Below are 25,438 nucleotides of genomic sequence, written 5' to 3'. Positions count from 1 at the left end.
CTAGGCCCCGACTGCATACAGTACTTATCAGAATGGTTTATCCAGCCCTGTCTGCTGGCCAGACAAGGAACGAAACAGACAGTCTTAGAAGGGAAGAGAGGATGATACGAACTGCAGAGAAGAACTGGAAAAAATAAAAACGTGTTTGTAGGATGAAAGATGGCATGGACACAGTCAGCATTTACTTCATACAAGTACACAAGTACGCCAAAGGATAGCAAAAAGGAGACTGACAGAATTGAAAATAAAGGGGCAAAACTAAACATGGGCCTCCTGTGAGGGCCCTGTAGAAAGAAGTAGAAGATGCTCTTATCTACCAGCCCAAGGGCTCAGCCTTGAGTAGTGGGCTGGGGCTGCCTTTCCTTCACTGCTCCTCCCTTAAGCAGCTGAGATAATAAATGCAAAGCCAACTGGAAAAGTAGCACAGGCCCTGCATAAAAGCATATTTTGCCCCATTTATTCAGATAAGCAAGTAATATTCCCTAGAGAGTGGCGGTGAAGTTGATGGGGCGATTATGTTTTCAGAAATTCTACAGCACTGCTTTGCTGAACACAGATCCCCCTGAGTGGTACAGCTAGCAACATGTTTAAATTTCAAAGTACTTGAAAGTGTAGGGATAGCTTTCCCTTATCAGGAATACTCAGTGGTTCAGTTAAAGCAATAGATCTAGGACAGTCACCAGTCCTGTGCAACATGTTTGCAAAGAGGTCCATCTAGAATGGCATTGAGGCAGCAACCACTTAGGATCAAAGTTTTTAGAGGTTATCACACTGACTTAGAGTAAGTCAAAAGGCGAAAGAGTTGCTGATGGGGGCATCCATACCACAGACATAAACAGGTTTGAAACCTACTTAAGGGCCAAACCATATGCTAGGGTAAACATACTTCTAGGGAAAGGGTGCTTAAATTGACCTCCCTCACATTTTTACTTTTGTTTTGAGAAAAAGGGTCTCAATTTGGATCACACTATCTACAAGTGCTCAGAGTCCTGTGCAGGTTTCCTGTCAAAAATCCCCCCAGCTTCTTTGCTCCTCAGGGGTCAGCAGGACACCAGTATGGAGTGGGAGCAAATTCCAGACCCGAACCCCACAGCTGCTGTTTCTTCAAACTTAAATGAGGCTTGCTTAAGGGCATTTTTTAAAAAGAGTATTTTATCAGAATGTGTGGCCCTAGGCAGCACAGCTTCTTTCAGGAAACCCTGAGCATTTCTGAAGCTGCAGAGAATTCTCCATTTAGAGGTTCTTAGCTCCCTCACCAAACTGTAACCACCAAGGTCTGAGGTGTGAGAAAAGTCATGACCTTTAGTGAGATAAACCTGTTTAGGTCTGTGTAGAACCGTCCAAGACAAAGGCTCCCTCTGGGGTTCCATGGAGGGGGTAGGGCAGCTCCAGGAATAAAAAGCGATGAAAATGCAAAGCTACCCTCCATGCCAGGGATGGGAAACTTGCAGCCCTCTAGATCAGCCCTAGCCAGCATTGCAATGATCAGGAACCATGGAAGTTCAGTAATTTCTTGGAGGCCACAGGTTCCTGAGGCCTGCTCTATGCTAACACCCAGAGAACCCTTTTAGATTTCATATGGTTAAGAAATAGAGATTTCTAGAAGTTTTAAAGGCCCCTAGATGGATATATTCTAAAATGAATGGGAATAAAGAATAATTTTATAGATTAAAAAAAAATTATCTGTAGCAAGGCCTGGAATACAGAACTATCTGCCACAGTTCTTTCTCTAAAACAAGGAGACTCTCGCATAAGAAAAGCCTGCTAGATAAGTCCAATGGCCCATCTAGTTCCAGCATCCTGTTCTCACAGTGGCCAAATAGTTGCCTGTGGGAAACCAGCAAGCAGGATTTGAGCACAAAAGCACCCTCCTACTGTTTCTAGCAGCTGGTATTCAGAATGCCTCCAAGTATGGAGTCAGAGCACAGCCATCGTGGCTAGCAGCTAGTGATGGCCTTATGTACCGTATTTTTCACTCTATAGGACGCACCTTGTTTTAGAGGGGGAGAACAAGAAAAAAAAATCTCCCCCTCTCTGCTCAGTGCCCCTTCAGCGAAGCGGCAGGAGAAATGGAGCCCCTTCCATTTCTCCTCCTGCTTGGCCGAAGGGGCGCTGCGCAGCTCTCCCTCTCTGCTGAAGCCAGGAGAGTCTTGCTCTCCTGGCTTCAGCAAAAGGAACCTGAAGCCTTTGGAGCGCAGCGCAAGTTCCCACTCCCTCTGCGCTTCGGAGTCTTCACGTTGCTATCGCTGAAGCCAAGGAGCCTGCATTCGCTCCATAGGACGCACACACATTTCCCCTTAATTTTTGGAGGGGAAAAGGTGTGTCCTATAGAGCGAAAAATACGGTACCTCCATTCATTTGTCTAATCCTCTTTTAAAGCCATCCAAGTTGGTGGCCATGACTGTATCCTATGGAAGAAAGTTCCACAGCCAATGATTTACTGGTAATGATAGTGCTTCAGTGCAGGGTAATTTGATGGTTCAAAATAGAGGCCCTCGTGAGGAACAGCCACCTGTGGACTGAACTTCCAGATGGTGGAGAGCGGCGGCGGTGGCAGCAGCAGCACACAATGATCTCTGTTGGTACTCCTGAATGCCACTCTGGTGGAGGTCAACAGGGGAGCCTAGCCATGCATTGCAAAGCAAAAGAGTTCCTGAATTAGGGCACACATAGCTTCAACAGCACCTTCCCTCCTGAAGAGGTCACCGTTGAGAATTCTAGCTGAAGCTGTCACAAAATTACACTGAGACAACAAGAAGGGACAAGACAGCACAGAGAGGGTATACCCATCAGCTGAACTGCAGAGATACAAGGGCCGGAAGAGAGCATGGGTTGTTGAAATCAGAACTGGAATTTAATATTGGTGTTTACCTGTACCTTCAATGTCTCTCCCTGCAAGGAGCTGTCACTGTCATCGTTTTCGTCAGGCTTAATCAAAATTGTATTACTCAGAAGATGGTTCTGTACGGCCATCAGATACCGCAGGCAAGAAGAGGCAGCCTTTAATATAAATGAGCACCATTTGCATTATCATCTCAACACTTCAACTAGAAAATCAGCACAGAAAAAGGTTGTGTGCTATTTTTGAAACACAGAGGAAGAAAACGAACAGGGAAATGTCAAATCATTCTCCTGCTAAACTGTCACAGCTCTGCAGTGCGTTACAAGCATGTAACAAAAGAGTCACTAACTCCAAGCTAAAATTTGAGAGATGTGTCACAAATTGCTGGATTTTGCTTAGCTGACACATAGGCAAGTAACAGATAGTCAAATTAATTCTTAAAACAAAGCTGAATTCACAGGGATCAATGGATACATTCTAGAAAGGTCAACAGAGTGGGAATGGGATCTCAACATATTTATTGCAGTACACAATGTAACTGTAAGTTTCAAACAATGCTGCATAGTTTATGCTTTGATTCCATGGGGGCACAGAAAACCTAAATTGAATTCAGCTTCCTGAAAACCCCATGCTTCCATTTTTTTACTTAAAGTTGCTAGCCCTTATTGGCTTTTCAGATATGCTTCAAAGTGTGAGGAAATGTCTGCTGAAATCTCAGGAGTGGAGGCAACTAGAAAGTAACAGAGCAGGAGAGCTCCAATGCTCTGCCTAACTCCTTACCCCTCCTCCACAACTGGCAAAACCACAATGATGCAAAATAGAAGCAGTTATGCAAATCTGCATACCTAGAGAGAACACAGAATTCTGCTATTCTTGGTGCAGACTTTGGATGGCTTGGGCCCAGCATTTCAATTAGCACAGTACACTGGTCTAAATCTGGCCCCACCTACTACTTCCCAAAGCCAGTACCCATTTGTTTAGCATTTCCTGCAATTCTTCCAAAATAGTCATAACCCAAATATTCAGGCTGCTTCTTCCTAACCCTCTGCCTTTCCTGTAAAGCAGGTCAGGATTGCTATGTTCATTATGCAGCCAGTATGCTATAGTGACAAAACTGTGCCAGAAAACAATGGAAATAACTAGGTTCAGTTTCCCATTTAGGTGCAAAACTCACTGGATAAGCTTGGGTCATTTACTCACACTCACCTACCTCTCATGACTGTTACAAAGATAAATGAGCGGGAAGGCTGCAGCTCTGAGCAAATGAGGCAGGATAAAAATGTAGCAAGATAAACACTATTACAATGAGGGCTGAGGCTAAAACAGAGTGGCTTGGTTTGATTCTGATCCATTCATTTGTTTTTATTTATACCCCAGTTTTCTACAATTAGAACCAAAAGCAGCTTGAAAGTTATTAAAATACAATCTAAAATAAAAAAAATCACATTAAAAGCAATCAAAACTGGTTTGTTCATTGAGTTTTACCACTAATGCCAAGACTTAAAAACCGGACTTCCGGTCATGCCATTCACTTTTAACTACCATGCTAACATTAGCTCTTAATTAGGATTATTTTTTTGTGGTTGGCGTTCAATGTAAGTGGCAGGGAGACAGAGCAGGGCAACATGTGGATGTAAAGCATTATCAGACACCTGGCCAAACACTCACAGCAGACAGCATGGAAAGGTTCATGCCGGTTTAGCCAGGTGCTCAATTTCATGGCAGGAGAAAGTATAAGACTGCTCTTCCTAGGTGAGGCTGGGGGGGAACTGGAAGAGCAGCACCAGCAGCTGCTGCCTGTTAGTACAATCTGAATCACAAGTTCCGAACTCTCCTTGGTACATAAGTCCTTATTTCTCTTGTCTAGGAGAGTGTCAATACATCGGCATGCAGGTGGCATCCAGAAAACAATCAGTGAGGTGTGCAGGCTCATCTGTAACATTTGACAATCCGAATGCTCCCCTTTAAACCTTGCAGAGACTGCTGCACTGCCCCTATCCTGACTGTACTCATAAAACAAGAGGCCCTTTTGAAAAAAAGAGCAAGCTAGGAGGTGTTACTCACAGGCACAGTTGAGAGGAGCCTTTGAAATTCATCTCTGGATACAGTTTGGCACTTGGTGATTAAGATACATGATTCTCGGACAACGATCTTGAGAATGTAGTGCAAAAGTTCATCGTTTAGTCTTTAAAAATGTAGGAAATATATGGTAAAATGGTGAGGGTTCAGTACTGGAAACAAAAACACTCATGTGCAAGCATATTAAGTATTTTGGTAATGGTGAACTAGTAGCTACCATAAAAGACACAACCATGTTTTTATTTACTTAACTTACATCTGTCTACAGCTACAGGACAGTTCCACGCATCTAAGAGCAGGACCCTATGCCTTACAACAAACTCCTTAAAAGGGGGGGTTTCAAAAGTTTTTGATACTGCTGGGGTCATGGCGGCATGTCCCATTGCAACAGGTGAGGCAAAACAGGAAGTGATGCCACCTTGCTCTGCCACGCCACCCACCTCTGCCAGCACCACCTCCGTGCCACTGCCTCTGCTGTCAGAGAAGTGGCGCCATCATCAAAGCTAGTTTTAGGCAAGAGATCTCATAAGATGTCTCAGCACCAATGCCAGTGGCAGAGGCACAGGTGAGTCTGCTTTGGCGGCTTCTGCCACCCGAGGCAGCTGCTTCACCCCACTTCATGGGTGGGCTGGCCCTAGCTGTGGTATGGGGGTCTGTTGCTTCCAAGCTCAAAACTCCACTGGTGCACTCTAGCACTCAGAAGTGCCTGAAGCATCTTTTTAGATCACAGAAACGGGAGCACAAATTTATGAGAAGCTTTCTGATGCAGGCAAACACGTACCTAGCAAATGCCTGAGCAGAGGAAACTCCCTGTGGATTGGGCCTTCTGACAGTTTGCACTGCCCACAGAGATCCAAAGGGGATCTCGTTGCAAATAATTGCTGTGCACAAGAGAGTTGTGTGTGGTGGTGGTTGGGGAAATATAAAACAGAACATTTTATGTCATCATTTAATTGCTGAGGACTGCAAATTCATACTTTCAAACTTCTGTTTGGTTATTCCAAATGCGCTCTTCCTAAAACTACAACAAATGGTTTCCTTTATCTGTCTTGCAATGCTATCATCTAATGTTTCTTTGTTTAATATACTACCCATAGTTTTTCAGTCACATGTTTTTATGCTATGTCCATGGAGAGTAAGTATAGCAAGTAAAGATCTAGGGCTTGAGTATCTCTTTTGATCTGGAGTACTTTCAGAATAACTTGCCCTGAACGACACAGACCTGAAATATCTGAAAGACTGCTTCCTTTCCTACATACCCTCTTGGCAGAGGGGGCCATCTTAGTGACCCAGGATAGGGCATTTTGTGGAACTCGTTCCCCACAGAGGCGTGTCTAGCACCTTCATTATACATCTTCCAGAGAAGGCTGAAGATGCAACTCTTTACCACGGATTTGACACTTGAGGTGTATATTTTTAGGATTGTTTAAATCTGTTTCTAATATTGTATTGTAATGCTGTAAACCATCCCAAGACCTCAGGGTGAAGGATAAGCAGTAAATAAACAAATAATAAATAATAAAAACATATATTATGATCCGAGATTCTGAGATTCTGTCCTTGTAGCACTGGCTCTCTGGAGGATGTACCATATTATTTATCTTACTGCCAAATCTTCTCTGGGATTTGAACTCAATTTTTAGACACTCTTCTTGAGGGGAAAATCAACTGGCCTGAAGCTACAAAAAAAACACACCCCGATTTCTTCTAGGCTTCTGTTGTTGTGATTGTTTCTTGAAATCTTTACTAATTGTTCCTTTTCTGTTGCTTAGTAAGACACAGTGAACTAGACACAGATTTGTGCCATCTCCATTCCTTTTTAAAGGGGCCACTTGCCCTAACCAAGCTGTGATGAAACTCTTGGTAGCTGTACGACAGAAGCAGCAACTCTGAGAGAAGTCTTCATTGGATAGGATCCAGAGCTTTCAGCATGTGCACTAGGCAAATTACATCCCTTGCATGCAGGAAGACCCATGTCACTTACCTGTAATGCTCATCATCTTCGCTGCCAAATCTGTTGTTCTGAAGCTGCTCAGCCAGGTTAGTCATGATCACATTCCGAAGCTGGGCAAGCCCACTGTTTCTGTCTCCTACAAAGGAATAATTCATGCGGGAAACTGGCTATATATAGATGTTGGCCTCAGCTGTAAATTCATGCTAGATGAAACTATTTCTTATTAAATGTGCAGCAGACTATGCTTTCTGGACCATATACTTTTAGCCAGTAGATGCTTCTAGATGTGGATGATTTAGCAGCTACCAAGCATTGCTGCTCTGCTGTAAACTGGAAGGCAGCCCTGTTTAAGGAAGCTTTTAACATTTGATGTTTTATCGTGTCTTTAATATTCTGTTGGGAGCTGCCCAGAGTGGCTGGGGAAACCCAGCCAATGGGCAGGGTATAAATAAGAAATAAATTAATAATAATAGTAATAATAATGGTAAAATACTCCCTTCTCGCCTCATTGTACTCCTAATCATGGATTTGGAAAGGGAAGGGTTACATTGACAGATCGGATTTCCATGGAATGAAATGGCTAGCATAATCTATACAGGTCACAACCAGCCAGAATAGCAGCACAATGGGCCACCTACATCTGGGGCATCTGGAGGGGGGAAAGAGCTGGATTTTTGGCACTCTGAAATACAGTAGAAGCTGAACAGGAAAGGCATGATAGGGAGATATTTGTTGACAACATCAGGAAAACATGGCTACTCTAGAGCAAAAGATCAGTGTGGAAGCTGCCTACAATGAATTTTCATTACAGTCTTAGCGAAAACACTTACCTTCTGTTAAAACCAACTTCAGCAAGTTATTAATTTCCACTTCTCCAGGATACAGGTTATTTAGACCAGAGCTTAAAAAAGAGAAAAGAAAAGGTAACATTTAGTATCTGCAAAGACAGACAGCAACAACAGAGTATTGGGGTACTTTAAAATCAAACAGATTAATTGGTGCGAGACTGGTTACATTATGCTCAGATTAAAGAAGTTTTTAAAAATGACAAAAAGTTAGGGTTCCAGGTGGAGAAATCGAAGTTAGAAACAGAATTGTTAGAACCAAAGACCAAGGTACTATCTAGAATGTATAACTTGCTGCTAAAATGGAATACACAAGACGAAATGGTTAAATCGGCTATGATAAAATGGGCACAGGACATTGGGCATAACATTATGTTTGAGGACTGGGAAAGGTTGTGGACCACTGGGCTGAACTTCACCGCATGTAATGCTCTGAAGGAAAATGTAATGAAAATGATATATAGATGGTACATGACCCCAGTTAAACTTGCCAAAATATACCATTCGTCTGATAATAAATGTTGGAAATGTAGAGAAAATGAAGGAACATTCTTTCACCTCTGGTGGACATGCCCTAAGGTGAAGGCCTTCTGGGAAATGATATATAATGAGCTGAAAAAGGTATTTAAGTATACCTTCACAAAGAAACTAGAGGCCTTCCTTCTGGGTATTGTCGGCCAGAAGGTGTTAAAGAAGGATCGAACATTTTTTATGTATGCAACAACGGCAGCAAGGATTCTTATCGCAAAAAACTGGAAAACTCAAGATCTACCCACACTGGAAGAGTGGCAGATGCAGCTGATGGACTATATGCAACTGGCCGAGATGACCGGCAGAATCCGTGATCTGGGAGAAGAGAAGATGGAGGAAGACTGGGAGAAATTTAAGATGTATCTACAAAAACATTGTAATTTGGTTGAATGTTAAGAAGGATGCTAGATTATAAAAAATTGGCCACCACTAAACTAGATTTAAATTTGATGATAAGTGAGACTAAAGAAAATATAAAATTTTTTTGGAAGAAGTGCTAGATTATATTTGAATGAGTTGACATGAGATTGTAAACAAGTTGATAATTTGTTTGGAAAAAATTTTTAACGATGTAAATGGGAGCGGGAGACGTGAGGGAGTCCAAAGAAGTGTTGAAATTGTTGTAAAAGAAGTAAGATTGTTTATTATGTGTGCATTTATATTTAAAAACCTTAATAAATATTTATAAAAAATAAAAAATAAAATCAAACAGATTAATTATAGCATAAACAATGTCTTTGCCTGCCTGCCTGCCTGCCTGCCTGCCTGCAGACTATTGAGACTACCTTTCTGAAATTTTTTAGCATTTGCTTCCTGAGTATAAAAGAAAAGTCGGGAATGTTGGGTTTTTTGAATGATGTTTATGGTTAAGCAAGAAGGCCATCAACAGACAGTTTGGGGAAGTGGCTGGACTAAGACCTAGGAGACCAGGGTTCAAATTTCCACTCAACCATGAAGCTCACTCAGACTAAGCTACCTCACAGGGTTGTTGCGAGGATAAACAAGGAAGAAAACTATGTATACTACCTGGAGCTCCTTGGAGGAAAAGTGGGGCGTAAATGTAATAATAATATATACAAAGAAAACCACTATGTTCAAAAGGGGCCTCTTTGGATATCAAAAGGAAGCCTTTTCCACCCTGTTATGTAACCAGATTCAAACTAAGAATTGTTTTATGGGAAATACGGTTCAAGCAAGCAACTGCTTCTACAGTTAAAGGAATGAAAACGCTCATGCCTTTTCTTTTCTTCTTTATTTAATTGTCAGTTATTGCTGCTGCTTGTGCCACAGGGAGCAAGGAAAGCATACTACAGAAGCAATTGTATTTTAGTTTAAGTCTTACCTGTGTCATTTCTTGAAATGTTTGCTAGCAACTTACACAATGTACAATCTCTATTGCATTCAGTACCCAGTGAAGTAAATTAAGAATACTCTTATTTCATAGAAGAGGATCTGAGGCTAAGTAACTGCAACTCATCCAAGGCTATGCAGTCAGCCTGTGGCTCAGGAGGAATTTGAACTCAAGTTTGCCAGATCAAAGTCCAGCACTCAGCTGGGTGGCTATTAATTTAATTCTACACTCTGAAAATTTAATTCTACACTTCACCAGTGTAGAATTAAACCAAGTTTCTTCAACAACATTATCTGGTCATACAGTGCAGCAACCAGTTAATAATTCTCTAACATCAATCAACATGGCTGAAAAAAAACAGGCTTTGGATCCAAAATACGCTGTTATTATTCCAGAAATGAGAACAGTGCACCTCATAAATATAGATATGCAAACTACTCTAGCAGATTTTGTTCTCAAGTTTTGGAGTGTGTCCCATATACAGGAAAATGTGACATCCAAGATCAGGCACGGGCAAACTCGGCCACCCAGATGTTTTGGGACTACAACTCCCATCATCCCTAGCTAACAGGACCAGTGGTCAGGGATGATGGGAATTGTAGTCCCAAAACATCTGGAGGGCCGAGTTTGCCTATGCCTGCCCAAGATGAATGCCCTTTGCCCTTTAGGTGTACATTATCTGGTTATCTTAATGCAGGACTGTGAAGCTCCCCATGATTTGGTGGCTGATAGAAGAGCGGGAACCATCTTCAACCTTGTAACTACAACTAGACAAAAGAACTATGCCCAACCAGCAGCAGCAGCAGCAGCTCTCAAACAGAACTTCAAAGTCAGCCTAAAGTAGATGGTAGAAATGCTTGCTTTCTTCTATATAGCTGATACCAGCTATCTAGGACTTTCTGACCATTTTAACTGATGGCCTCCTAAGAGTGCAATGCCCAAAGCTAGGAAATAGGCTGGCCAGCTGGTTAATTTAAAAGTTATGCATTTAGACGACAGGTTTATATTCTCCAATACTGTGTGCTGCAAGCGTCCTGTATAAGACAGAACCCAATGACAAAGCTTGGATGTTGTCTGGCAAATATCCACCCCACCCACAACCTCCTCTCATTTTAAGATTTTTAACCTCAGCTAGCAAGAAGCAATGGGGTGCAGGTGGTGCCTAAGGCTTGCTGATCAGAAGGTCAGCGGTTCGAATCCCTGTGACGGGGTGAGCTCCCGTTGCTTGGTCCCAGCTCCTTGCCCACCTAGCAGTTCGAAAGCACGTCAAAGTGCAAGTAGATAAATAGGTACCACTCCGGCAGGAAGGTAAACGGCGTTTCTGTGCGCTGCTCTGGTTCACCAGAAGCAGCTTAGTCACGCTGGCCACATGACCCAGAAGCTGTACGCCGGCTCCCTCGGCCAATAAAGCAAGATGAGGGCCACAACCCCAGAGTCGTCCGCAACTGGACCTAATGGTCAGGGGTCCCTTTACCTTTAGCAAGAAGCAGGCTGGAAAGTGACAGTAGCAGTTCCTTCCCAAAAAAAACACCCTGTGACCAGGAATAGACAGGGAGGAAGCCTAGCATATACTGGTGACCAAACTAGCTGCCTTCCTTTGGGCTAGGTTCAGCCAAGCCCTAGTGTAAAGCACAGAAAATTCACACTTTAATATGAGGAAGCTTAGAATGGCTACTTTGTGGTGTTTACCAAGTCAGGCCTTGGAAGTATTATCCTCACAAGGACTACAGCATTTGTAAGATTTGATTGATTGTAGTGAGCTAAGAGGACATACCTGATTGCCAGGCAGACCTCCTTCTGAATCTCAGGGCTGATCTGGTCCACTGGCGCCATCAGTAACTGCCAAAGCAAGAGGCCGGATCGTCTTACGATATCACGATTCTTCTCGGTTTGAGGGCTGAAGAAAAATTTAAAAACCACCTGCAAGGACAAACATGGGACTGTATGTACAAATGCTCGTGTTGAATTGTCAGATATGAGTAAGTGAGTACCATAAAAAGAGTATATGGAATCTGATGGTTTACTTATTTATATTAATATAATTTATTGCAGTCTGCCATGCCCACAGGGTCCCCACTCTCACTGAAAGGAGATTTAAAAGAAGCACTGAGTTGGAGCCAACAGATTAGTTTGCAGTGTGTGGTTGGGAGCAGAGCGCATGTGTGATGCCTATAACAATTGCTTCAGTTTGCAGGTGTGACCATACACCCGAAAAAGGTGGACAACCCCTCTCACCAGCTTCATTCCAGTGACCAAAGGTGAGGAACAAAAAGCAAAAGTCCCTCAAGAAAAAACAGAATAAAATGTGAACATTTCCTCTGCCCTCTACTGACTTAACCACACAAGTTAGCTGAAACAGGTGGGTCTGATAACACTTACAACAATTGCTGGAGAATACCATCAAGAACACCTCTCTTGGATAAAGCTTCCATGACTGAGAAAGAACTCACCAATGCTCCAATTGAGTTCCAGCACTTCTTACTCAGCCCACAGGAAGCATGAGAAAATCCTTACATATCCCACCACTCCCAGGTTAAGGGAACCCCACTAAGTGTACTTTGCCTGAGTATCCCACACCCCCAATCCAAAAGCAAACAATTACATTAGGATAGCACAATTACACTAGGATAGCACGCACCTGGAAGACAACCAAGATGCAGCGTATAATGCAGGTGTCCCCATTGACCATAGCTTTCTCCATAATGTCGCAAATGCTGCTAAGATGATGGCCCTCGATTGGGTGTTGCTTGCCCAGAAAGTTTGTGATTGGAAGGTTGTTACTCGCTGCCAGCAGGTTGAGTTGATGGATACACATAGCACCAACATGGTGCAGTAATTGATTGATAACCTCATTTGTGGTTATGGCATCTCCTAAAGCAGTAAGAAACATTTGATAAATCGGCAGTGTGCATTTCAAGGTATCGTCAAGGTTTATTCATTCTGTGCCTTTCAACTATGCCTGGTCTAAAACATAAGGTTCCCCACCCCCAAATATTCAAATAAATGTGTGGAATTCAAACAGAGAATTCCCAGGTTTGATCCTCAGTGTTTCCAGGTTATAAGTAGAATGGTGAAGTTTGGTGCTTGCAATCTCGGGGAGGCACTCTCAGTTGGAATAAGCAACTCTAGGTAGACATCTAGGTGGGCCAATGGTCTGACAGTAAGGCGTCTTCATATATTTATATGGATGGAAGGGAAGCAAGAGAAGGGCATGGAGATTGAGTGTAGCTGCCCACAAGTTTCAAATAACTGGGAATAGCAACCATACATGCAGTGCTGAAGCAAGGGTATTTTGCACAGCTTGGCTGCCTCCAACGTGGATTTATTGGTTTGGCCTTTGCAAGCCACCACCTCTCAAACCCAGTTTTTACAAATGGAAGACAATTAACAAACTACTTCATGAGACTTTCGACAGGGTAAACATGTTGAAGTTTGCCCCACGCTACAATTTGTGCTATATAGCTGACGATGTGGTATCAATACCTGATTATTTCACTGCTAATGTTTGCATTCAGAGAAGCACCATTTTGTGGCTTTCTCCTGTAGCTGTAATAGTCAATTGCCTTCCTTCAGCGGAATTCCACAGAAATTCAAAGGAAAGATCCCAACGTCTTGTAGTTTGTAACTTCAAAAGCAGGAGAACTTCAAACACCCTGATTATTATTTTGGTTCTGATCAAAGGAAGTTCTGTTCTATATATACCCTCACCAACCTTGTATGAAAGAGCTGTTCTGCCCTGCTGGTTTCTCAGTCAGGTGCAGCATGGCTCAAAGGCAATGCCCACTGATCCAGGCTGTCCATCTCACATTTCACTAACAATGACTTTGTACAGAGTGCTGACTGCTGATTTCCCCCTCACCTTTTGGTTCCACAATTATATGGCTGACTCCTAGCCTCTGGCAAACGTAATGGAAGGCTTGGTTCCCTGGATTGCACCACTGATCAATATAGTCGTTCGAGCATGTCCAGATCATGTTATTCATAGCATCATAGCACGCTCCTGAACAAAAACAATCAATAGCTCTTTTTATCAAAAGTGGCTTATAATGCAAAACAGGTCCAGACAGATGCCTTTATGGTTGGTAACAATTCCTCTGTCTCTTAACATACGCATACACCTCCTCCCTCCTCTGCACCCCTTCTCACCAACAGCATCATTTGGTCCTAAAGGACTTTTCTTTGTTTTTATTCCTCAGAAGTAAAGACTGTTCCTAAGTATTCCATAACAGCTCAGCAGCTAAGCCAACGGCTAGGGAGGTCTTCTTACAACGAATCTTACATCTAATAAGAGATGTTTCCAAGATAGCAGCTTATTTGCAACTCAGATTTTTACACATTTTCTAGTTTACCTGATTTTGGGGGGAAACTGATAAAAGCACTCCCCACCCTCCCTAGATTTGCTTGCTTTAATGGACTGCCTCTCTTGCCTTCATTCAACCATAGAAAGCACTCCAGTGTTCACCACTCCAAGGCTGGTGTTTACTTTGCAAATAGATTTATAGATATTGCTATCGATGGTACAAAATAAAGCAAGAAACGACTGTCTGATCTCCCCTCTGCCATGATCCACAAATGCTAACTTAAAAAACCCACCACCATTACACTGCCAATGGCACCTTAGGTCAGCCAAGGTTTAGAGCAAATATACAGTTTCAAGCAATTCTCCTATACATATATATTGTTAATTGCCTCTTATTATAAACTTTATTAGCCTTCTCTTACTTTGGCAGGTTATTTCTGTTACTTTAAAAAAGAAAAAAGAGGTGTGCCTGAACAGATTAGCTGTTTATAGCAAGCCAGATTCTGCTCAGAGAAACCTGTAATCAAGGGCATCAAACACCATTGTTGCCATACCAAGTTGTATCTAAAACTGCATATTAATTCCTTACCAAGACCAGGAACAAGAGCACCGCGTCCAAGTGAGCTCCCAGCAGCATCAATGAGATCCGCTCGACTTGTAAACTGTCCATCTGAGATACTGTACACCAAACTCGAAGCCAGAACTTTAAACAGAGAGCCTACAATCAATCCCTTGAAAGCTCACATATTTATTTGAACTGTGCGTTATGCACAGGAGCTTAATTGTTAAACACAGACAGTTATTTAATTTCTACAGTGAGAGAATCGAGATACCGAGGCTTGTACTTAACTGGAAGCCTTTTGCCCTGGAAACTCTACCTGCTTTTCCTAAACTTCAGCTGAAGCCCCACAGGTCGCTGACAACCCCAAGCCTCCCTCCATATGTTGCAGGTCAGACCTACGGGCCAAAAGAAGCCCTTGCTGGCTCTCTATCCACCCTTGGGACTCTCCCCAGGCCAAGCCCTCTGCCCAGACTAGCTCTGCAACCTCCTTGAATGCCTTTGCCTGGCTGGAATGTCTCCTTGAGCTGTGATAATCCCTCCTGTTTGCCTGAACAGAGAGTAGTGTATGCATAGAAACCCCTGGGTTTTTGTATTGCTGGAATGTAGCCTACTATACAACAGTAAGAGTCACATCCACCGTACTACCAACCTTTGCCTCTGACTACACCCACTACTGATATGCAGCTTCTGGAAGGTGCCCCTTGGGCTGAAAAATGTGGGTACTATATAAGCATGTTGTCCAGTAACAGTAGCACCACCATTGCAGGGGGTTGGACTAGATGGCCCTTGTGGTCCCTTCTAACATTACAATTCTATGATTCTATGCTCTCAACAGGGGCAGGGCAGTCATGTGTATTTTAGTCATGTGACTGTCACATTCACATGCAAAGCAAGGGTGGTGGAGTGTCTAGTCTTACATGAAAAGGAGATGAGAGGAATGAAACCCAGCCCTCTTTCCCTCTGCTGTGCTCACTGCCCCAAGCAATTACAGCTCCCCGACAATCAGTATCAGAGTGGGGCTAAAAGAAAAGCGACTGCAAGAAAAGGAACTCTGCTGCATCAAAGCTGCATCAAAGCATACCCTCATCCCCATTTTATATGTCAACTGGGCAGATATTTTCATCAAATTTGAACACTAAGCCCTATGCTGGAAATAGGTTTCAGGGCTATACCCAGCTAGCTCAAATCAATGACTGAGAAATAAATTTGGAAGAAGTGCCTTATTTAAGGTGGATAGATGGAGCAAAATAATGATTTACAATAAATAAATATAATGGCACTGGATACATTAAGAGAATTATCTAGGGACCAAGCGGAAAGGCAGCGCAAGATGCATGGCAAATCAGTTGCTGGGTTTTAAAAAAATCAAACCAACTCAGAGGGAGCAAGAAGGCAGGCTGGAGAGGACTTACTTTTCAAGGATGACAAGCCACTTGTTCCACCAAAGAGCGACCGTGTGGCAGAGCTGCCAGAGCCACCCGGGGGTGGGACTAACATCACCAAATAAGTCCCACATGTGTATATTGGAGTCTTTCGTAGCATTTTTAGAGGCAGACCACAACTAGTGTTAGCAGCTGAAAAGATCAGATGAACATCATGAGAAGCAAAAAAAAAATGCTGTTGCCCATGAAAAAGGCAGAAAAGGGGGGGGGACTAAATTCTGGGATGAAAGCTGGATGGATGGACAAGCGAGATTCAAACCCCAAAGAGAAGCCTACAGTTACTTGTGTTACAATGTAGGATCTTGAGAAGAGACACCATCTACCAAGATAATGCCTTCATCTGAAACAAGAGGACCCCACACCTCCAGCAGAGACTGTGCAGGAGATGCTCCTGGTGTGCTCTGACACATAGGGCATGAGAAGCAAAATTATCCTTAATACTGGACTCTGCTTATCGAAGCAAATCAAGGTGCAAAATCATAAAAACAAACCCCCTCCTCACCTGCTTGGTCCTCTTTCAGCGTATTGGAGATGGTGGAGCCAGTCAGGGCAGCCAAGGTTGCTGAGGGAGAGGCTCTGTACCTTGAAAGCCTGCTCAGAAGCATCTCATTGATGCTTTTTGCTGAATCCCCCTCTTTCCTCATGAGTATTATCCGCTCTTGGAGGGGATTGGCCACACAGGCGCCATTTTCCACCTAGTCCAATGAGCCAAGACAACACAGAGCATTACCTGTCTGGGGGGGGGGGAATGCACCCCAAACTCTAGTCCCTGAGCACAGGCTCAAATGGGGGAGGGATGAACCTTAATTATGAGACGCAGACTGCCCATCCTGAGCAGCATCAGCGTTGATCACAATGCAATGAGAAAGATATTGGCTTCGGGCATTTTATAATTATGAAACAAAGGGATGAACACATGAGAAATAAAATATCAAATGGTACACAGGACACACATTCAGCAGCAAGTAAATGCAAATGGAGAAGTGGAAGACAGAGATGGAGTAGACATAGCTACAAGGCGTAGAAGGGAAAATATTTTGCAAATTGAAAGTACTCTGTAAACAACAAGCAGTAACTAGCTTTAAGCATTAAAGGCATTCGCATCCTGCTCCTTAGCCAAAAAAGCAGCTTACAATATGGTCCCTTATCCTCAAAACCTAAGACAACAAAAATGGAAAAGGGACCAGGAGGGAAGAGGGGGAAAGGAAGCTCAGGCACTAACTTAAGTTACAGAGAAAAGCCCAATTCCTATCGCCACTCCACCCCCCCCCCCAAAAAAAAAACAACAACACACACTTTGTAACAGCACTCACTGTGAGCTCAAAAACATCCATGAAGACAGAGTGTCCCTTTGGTGTTTTTTCGTTCAAGCTTGCAGGAGACCAAATCCAATAGAAGTAGGTGCCATCGGAAGAAAGATGCACAGTGGTCATAGTGCTGCCAATTGGAAAGTGATCTGCTGGCATTGGGAGAAGCTGACATACCTGTAGCATCATATAAAAGCAAAGGAAATACGAAGGTGAGAGAGAGGACGGGAGGAGAAGGGATAAAAATTATGTTGTACTAACTCTCATGAACACTGACATGATAAACTGGCCTAGTTTATGTGTAATGCTAAGGTGCTTTACTCCTTCCTGGTCAATTTGTTGCAGTGCTGTCCTGAACCAAGCCATAGGTTGGCTTAATATGTCATCCAAACTTTGGCTCATGGTTTAGCTCTCATAGACAAACCATGAGCTATTAACTATACAATCTCATGGTTACCATCTTGCGATTAATCCAGAGAGGATTAAACCTCTCTGTGATTAAACCATGGGCTTGAGCCCAGATAATATGCCAAGCCATTACCACTGAGCAATTCTGCAAAAGACTCGCTCACTTGTCTCACTTTATAATTAACACCAATTTTTATGCTTTGTAGGACTGTTCAACATGCCTACCTATACAGTCGTACCCCCTTGTTTTGCGGCTGGGATCAGTTCCAGCGCCCCAGCCGCTAGCCAAAAAGGACACAGGGCAAAGTGCCACAGCTGCGCGCAGAGTGGTTTGCCCTTCTGCGCATGCATGAAGCACGATTTTGCACTTCTGCACATGTGCAAGCGGCAAACTTGGAAGTAACCTGTTCCGGTACTTCCGGGTTTGCCACGGACGTTCACCGGAATGGACGCTAGACAAGACGGATGTTCGCGGAGGTATTACTATAAAGGAAAGTACTGGAAACCAAACTTGCTTTGTCCAGATACCTTGCCATTTAAAAAAAAAAAAAATTCACTCAATAACCAAATAAGCACTCCCATCAATTCCCACATCCTCACAATGTTCGATTTTACTTGACTTCCTTGAACTTGGGAGGGCCAATATGTGAAGCACCTACTTTGCAAACAGAAAATCCCAGGTTCAGCTCCCAGCATCTCCAGGAACAACTGGGAAAGACTTGATAATTTAAATAAGCAAGAAAAAGATTTTATTTACATCAGTCTCCCTTTGATACTTCATATGTTTACTAAGAAAATGGTGCAAATCTGACAGCTAAATCATGTTGTTTTACAACTAAATAGATTCTTTACACTATTGCTTCATTTTTACAACCAAGTCTCACATCACACTATATAGGTACTGTAGTTTTCGCTCCATAGGGCGCACCTAGTTTTTAGGGGGGGAAATAAAGGGGGAAACATTTATCCCCCCCCCCCAGCCCCAAAGAGCAAAGAAGCCAAGACAGCCAGCGGGATGAATCCCGCTGGCTGTCTTGGCTTCCTCTTTAGCCACGCACAACCTCCCCAGCTGGGAGAGGCTGCGTGCGGCTTCGTTTTTAGCTGCGGGCCTGGGGTGGGGGAAGCCCGAGCTTCCCCTGACCCCAGCCCCCAGAACAGGTCCGGGAGCGGAGGCAAGGTTGCGCAGCCTTGCCGCTGCTCCCGGAGCTTGCGGGCTGGGGGAGCGCTCCGAAGGTTTGCGGATAGCTGCCTGAAGTCCAGGGAAAGCCTGCATTCGCTCCATAGGACGCACACACATTTCCCCTTCATTTTTGGAGGGGGGAAAGTGCGTCCTATAGAGCGAAAAATGCGGTACATTTTGCATGATTTCCATTTTAACTGGAAAAGGAGTATCTTTAACATATATGAGGTATCTAACATATTCTTATACGACCAACAGCAATTACAGTTTGCAAGTACAATAGTACAATCCTATTTAATCAACCAGAACATAAGAAGAGCCCTGCTGCATCAGGCCAAAGACCCAACTGCTTCATTTCTGCTTCACTGGCCCAGCCCCACCCTCACAAAAATGAAGAGCCCATGACTGATAGTTTAAAGTTGGATTGATTTTTACTGGACAAAGTGGAGAAAATTATTTCCATCAAGTGAAGATGTAATGTTTGGTAGCTGGAGTGTAAATATCAGTATTTGGGAAATGATCAGATTGGTTCTTCATTTATGCATTTGTGCAAAATGAGGTACAGTGGTACCTTGGGTTAAGTACTTAACTTGTTCCGGAGGTCCGTACTTAACCTGAAACTGTTCTTAACCTGAAGCGCCACTTTAGCTAATGGGGCCTCCCGCTGCCACCGCGCCGCCAGAGCCCGATTTCTGTTCTTATCCTGAAGCAAAGTTCTTAACCTGAAACACTATTTCTAGGTTAGTGGAGTGTGTAACCTGAAGCGTATGTAACCTGAAGCGTATGTAACCCAAGGTACCACTGTATATAAATAGACTGACTATGAACATAACTAATATGATTTTAAATGCTTTATATGTTTTCAAATTAGACTTGCAGATGACAGCCAGAGAGATGTGTGGCTACAAGTTCTAAATACAGAATCTAAACACAGAACTAACATGACAGAAAAAGCAGCAACAACAGAGGACACCCAACCTCCAGCAATCATTTATCCCCTCATCCTAGACTGAGGTAAAAAAAGGTAAAGGTAAAGGTAAAGGACCCCTGGACGGTTAAGTTCAGTCAAAGGCGACTATGGGGTGCTGTGCTCATCTTGCTTTTCAGGCCAAGGGAGCCGGCGTTTGTCCACAGACAGCTTTTCTGCTCATGTGGCCAGCATGACTAAATTGCTTCTGGCGCTATGGAATGAGTGCCAGAGCGCACGGAAACACTGTTTACCTTCCCACTGCAGCAGTATCTATTTATTTACTTGCACTGGTGTGCTTTCGAACTGCTAGGTTGCCAGGAGTTGGGACAGAGCAATGGGAGCTCATCACCGTCGTGCGGATTCGAACCGCTGACCTTCCAATTGGCAAGCCCAAGAAGTGCAGTGGTTTACATCACAACGCTACCCGCGTCCCAACTCTGTTACAGGAACACCAGCCTGGAAAACCAGCTTAATTTCTCCTCTGCACCTCTGACATAACATCTTGTTTGGAGGCATTATGCAGGCAAAGCAGTTTATATACCGCATGCTAGTGACTTGTTTGCTGATACATCAAGACTTAGGATCAGGACCATGAGTCATTGATACAGCTAGCATGCAATTTTGCTGAGCCACAGATGTTCTTGATATTGGATTTCTACCCTTCAATGAGACACTGCTACCGTAATCTCTGAAATACACACGGTGGGGGGAAATTATCAGGATCCAAGTAATATTTCTTCACTTCAAGGCAAAAGTCAATAAAGCTTTTAAATCGCTAGATTAAGAAGTTCTACAGGAAAAGATAACACATACACTGGCCCATTTCTTTTTCTTTTTTTTCTTTTTGGAAACTCAAACGGTCTCCAGAGGACACTGCCAGAAAGGGGAAATAACAAGGGGGAAATGGTTTCTGGAAGTAGGCATGTCCTGCATCTTCTTTATTTATCAGTGGAATACATGATCAGCTGATTGCCGAAGAATTGATGCTTTTGAATTATGGTGCTGGAGGAGTCTCTTGAGAGTCCCATGGACTGCAAGAAGATCAAACCCCTCTATTCTGAAGGAAATCAGCCCTGAGTGCTCACTGGAAGGACTGATCGTGAAGCTGAGGCTTCAATACTTTGGCCACCTCATGAGAAGAGAAGACTCCCTGGAAAAGACCCTGATATTGGGAAAGATGGAGGGCACAAGGAGAAGGGGACGACAGAGGATGAGATGGTTAGACAGTGTTCTCGAAGCTACAAACATGAGTCTGACCAAACTGCGGGAGGCAGTGGAAGACAGGAGTGCCTGGCGTGCTCTGGTCCAGGGGGTCACGAAGAGTAGGACACGACTAAACGACTAAACAACAACAACAACAACAACAACAACAACAACAACACATGTACACTCCCACCCCAATGGCAGCCTTGCAAGTTATCAAAGCCACCCTCTAGGGCAGAGCTTTTCAAACTCTCCATGTTGGTGACACACTTTACTCATGCATCATTTCTCGACACAGTAATTCAGTTTTACTAGCAAACCGAAGGTTAAACTAACCCCTTTCCAGTGTTTGCACGACACATCTACACAATGCAGCCGACACACTAATGTGTCACGACACAAGGTTTGGAAAGCTCTGCTCTAGGGTAATGGGAAATAGCAGCAGGTCTCCAGAGTCTTGATGTGAACCTGGAACACTGTGTTATCAAGGAGAGTTTGTTTGCAAAGTGTGGCTACAGAGAAAAGTGGCTGAACGGACTATAAAATCCGATAAACATTTTCAAAAAAACACTATGCCATGGATATGAAATTAAAAGATGCAGCTCCAATTTTTACTTTACCTGCAGGGTATTCTGGTCAATAACCTGGAAAAGGGAGTGAGGTTTGTTATCAAAAGAGACGGGTCTGTGAAGAAGCTTGCCATTGCCAAAAGCAACCCAGCCTGGTTCCAACTCTTCATTACGGCAGTACACAAAGCCTCTGAAGGGAAAACAAGGGAAGTTACACTTCAATTATGATGCACCTTTATTTATTACAGTTCAGAATCCTAATAATTATTTATTTATTTATTTGTTTGTTTGTTTATTTATTTATTTATTTATTTATACCCCACCCATCTGGCTGGGTTTCCCCAGCCACTCTGGGCAGCTCCCAACAGAAGACTGCTGCAGACATGACTCTCAACACCACTTGCTGTCCTGTGTTTGGGATGACAAAAACAGTAATTGACAATATAAACAAACTGAGCATTTAATGATGCCATAGCTTACCTTAAAGTACCATGCAATCCAGATCCTAATTTGCTTATTCCTCTGCCAACTGAGTTTGTTGTATAAAGATAAAGCCCATCTGCTGCAAGGCAGCGTCCTAAGTCTGCATCTGTATAAGGAAACAGTGTTAGAAAAACATGAGAAAACTTTGTATACTTGTTTGTATAACATTATTCTTGTTTATAAAACCCAATAAAATAATAAGTACAAATCCAAAAAAGAAAAAAAGAAACTGAGATATGAAAGCTAGGAGCTAAATGACACCTTAAACCTAAGTTATGGGCACAACAATGAAATGTCTAGGCATGCTTTTTTTATAACAAGAACGCAATGCTGAAAATGAATGAACTGCAGCTAAAATATTATGTTCATTTTTCACATGGTCTAGTCCTTCCCCTGCCCCCCCCATCCTCTTCTCCAATCTTCAGGGAATAGATGGAAGTGGGGAGGCAGAAAAAGGTCCTCCTTTCCTTCCACTCCACAGTTATAATCTGAAATCTTAGGCGCACCACTGCACCCAGAGCTCAGAAACTGCTTGCGCAAATGAAATTCCCTGTCGCAAAATGTGCCTAGAACAATAGGTGTTTCGAACACTGGAAACAAACCTTTAGAAGACAACCTTTGCCAAAGTCATAATATTTTGAGGGTGGCGAGGGGAGATGCAGCTTCCCAAACTATTGGGACAACACAGACACTAATGGCTAGAAGAAGACCCCTTGATGTGTTGTACTTCACTCAGATTACCTACAACCTCTGGGCTGAGTATCAGTTTCAGTACCAATATGTAAAGATGCCCTAGACCATGAAAGAGGACAAAAAAACCACATACACACACTTCATTCATACATCAAAGGGTTTTGAAAATTACACTGCAAGGGCCAATATTCAAAGGTCCTGTTGTCACACACACACACTCATCATCCTACTAACTGTGAGCTCATCCTCAGAGAACTGATCCTTGAGCAGCCAAGATGGCATCATCCACACACAACAGGAGGTATTAGCAGAAGTAGCAAAAAGCAAAACAAAACCCACACCCAACCTGAGGGGACCCCTCTCTCAAAACAGCTAAGGACTGAACACACTGAATGGCCACAGAAAGCTGGTTGACTGTCTGAGGGGATACACACAGAAAAGAAGGGGATGGGATGGGAAATGGAATGGTGTACCCTTGCCAACAAAGGTCCGTATAGTTACAGCCATGGTTTTCCCAGTAGTTGTGCATGGAAGTGAGAGCTGGACCATCAAGAAGGCTGATCACCGAAGAATTGATGCTTTAGAATTATGGTGCTGGAGGAGTCTCTTGAGAGTCCCATGGACTGCAAGAAGATCAAATGCATCCATTCTTAAGGAAATTAGCCCTGAGTGCTCACTGGAAGGACTGATCGTGAAGCTGAGGCTCCAATACTTTGGCCACCTCATGAGAAGAGAAGACTCCCTGGAAAAGACCCTGATGTTGGGAAAGATGGAGGGCACAAGGAGAAGGGGACGACAGAGGACGAGATGGTTGGACAGGGTTTTCGAAGCTACAAACATGAGTCTGACCAAACTGCGGGAGGCAGTGGAAGACAGAAGTACTTGGCGTGCTCTGGTCTATGGGGTCACGAAGAGTCGGACACGGCTAAATGACTAAACAACAACAACAACCCTTGAAGAAGGCATGGCTGGTTAGCTGGAACCCTGAATAGGAGTGCTACAATATTTGTCTCCTACTTGTTAGATGATTTTTCATATTACAGACTGGGAAACAACTTTACCATATCTAGCAGTAAAATCATACCTTTGTACAAACAACATTTTAACATGTGTGTATACTGCAGTGGACTCCCCTGGTGCACAAGGGCTTTCCATGTAAGCTACACTGGGAGCCTTTTTGGCTGAACAACAGGGTGCAAATGCAATCAATCAATCAATCAATCAATCAATCAACTAAATAAATAAATAAATACCTTCTGACTGTCTGCACAGCACCAGCTGTCACCTGGACAAGATTTCTATCTACCCTTACAACTTTGGACTGTGGTTATTTAAAAGGCAACGCAATCCAAATGCAGAAATGTTCTTGTTCTTTAAATTCACAAATCTCACCTTTATTTTCTGAGCCTGAGCCCGGGTTGGCATCAGGTGCTGGCAACATATCTTCAAACCCCCAGGACACCATGTGTTTGCCCCCAAGCAAACAAGAGGGTGATCCAGGCCCCCCTTCCAAAAGCAACAACCTTTAGAGAATGAATACAAAGTAAAGTTTAGAAATGGGGGAAATGCTTCTATGAAATGGAAATAATTAGCTAAAGACAGACATACAGTGCACATTAAAATATACTGTATTTTTCCATCTATAAGATGCCCCCATGTATAAGGCGCCCTCTATTTTGGGGGACTCAGATTTAAGAAAGGGGGGATAGCCCCATGTATAAGACATACCCTAATTTTTTACATTATTTTTTAGGAAAAAACTTAGTCTTATACATGAAAAAATATGGTACTTAAATGGTGGATGGCCTATGTATGAACAGTAAGGACTATTAGTGTAGTTCCGGTTTGTAAATAGCTCTGGGTAAGGGTGGGGAATGGCCTTTTCTAATTACTCACTCTAAGTTTAAAAAAATATCCCAACATTGATGCATGAGTATGTTTTTAAGATGAGTCTTTGATCTATAGCAATGTGATCGCCCCCCCAGAAGCCTTCTTCCTACCTGTGTAACACATCAGCTACAGGCAGGGATCCCAACTCTGTTTGCTTCTGTAAAAGGTGTACTGTGTGAACAAACGTTTTCAATGATCCCCTGAGGAAAGAGTTAAAATACAAAGCAGCAGTCACTCTTGGAAACTGCAGGATACCAACAGATGCTCTTAAAAAGTCAAGCAAACTCTTACTGGTTCAAAGCCTCAAGATGTCTTCCTGAAATACAACTTAGAACACACCTCCTCTAAGTGTGTTTCGACATTTACCACATTTCATGGAACACCAATGACATGGGGTAGATAGCCATAGTACGGTATATACCAGAGATCCTTTTTACATAAACCTTCATTATCTAAAGCTTCAGGATATCTTACCGGTTTCACAGAAGAGCCTGGAGGTTTTCACCTGGCTTTGAGATTCTATTATAATTTGGGATGGAAGGATGATAACAATGGACACACTTAACAATAGGCTAACGCCTCTATCCTCTTCAGTTTTCTTCTCCTAGGTTGCCTCTTTACCATGCAAAAGCACTGCTTGAACCGACAAGGTAGGATGTGAGTGGAACTGTTAAAGTAATACCATGGTTGGTATGGAAGGATCCATCAAAACAACAGTTCTATACCCCATGCAGCCACCAGTACGGTGATCACATCAGCAAATTGGCCTACAGCAGCTATTCCACCACTGATAAAAATTTGGTGTGCAACTAATGCAAAGCAGCATGGT

The 25,438-nt window shown here is 43.2% G+C and overlaps 1 protein-coding gene across 1 annotated transcript in view; it reads right to left on the bottom strand.

Annotated features, from left to right (window-relative positions):
- The window catches only part of HECTD4 (HECT domain E3 ubiquitin protein ligase 4), a 112,560-nt gene that overhangs the window by 61,741 nt on the left and 25,381 nt on the right, over positions 1-25,438 (bottom strand). The window contains exons 3-17 of the mRNA XM_081871458.1: positions 24,720-24,809; positions 24,112-24,242; positions 22,024-22,132; positions 21,595-21,733; positions 17,220-17,390; positions 16,409-16,601; positions 15,877-16,038; positions 14,492-14,605; positions 13,462-13,602; positions 12,241-12,473; positions 11,377-11,522; positions 7,706-7,776; positions 6,906-7,011; positions 4,907-5,027; positions 2,872-3,000 (exon numbers count right to left, since the gene is read on the bottom strand). Of these exons, the coding sequence (XP_081727584.1) occupies positions 2,872-3,000; positions 4,907-5,027; positions 6,906-7,011; positions 7,706-7,776; positions 11,377-11,522; positions 12,241-12,473; positions 13,462-13,602; positions 14,492-14,605; positions 15,877-16,038; positions 16,409-16,601; positions 17,220-17,390; positions 21,595-21,733; positions 22,024-22,132; positions 24,112-24,242; positions 24,720-24,809 (2,056 nt within the window). The remainder of the gene's footprint in view (positions 1-2,871; positions 3,001-4,906; positions 5,028-6,905; positions 7,012-7,705; positions 7,777-11,376; positions 11,523-12,240; positions 12,474-13,461; positions 13,603-14,491; positions 14,606-15,876; positions 16,039-16,408; positions 16,602-17,219; positions 17,391-21,594; positions 21,734-22,023; positions 22,133-24,111; positions 24,243-24,719; positions 24,810-25,438) is intronic.

This window comes from Podarcis erhardii (genome assembly GCF_964252035.2).
Source record: "Podarcis erhardii genome assembly, chromosome: 7".
NCBI lineage: Eukaryota > Metazoa > Chordata > Lepidosauria > Squamata > Lacertidae > Podarcis > Podarcis erhardii.
The sequence above is the reverse complement of the archived record's forward strand: the minus strand, read 5'-3'. Positions and strand labels throughout refer to the sequence as shown.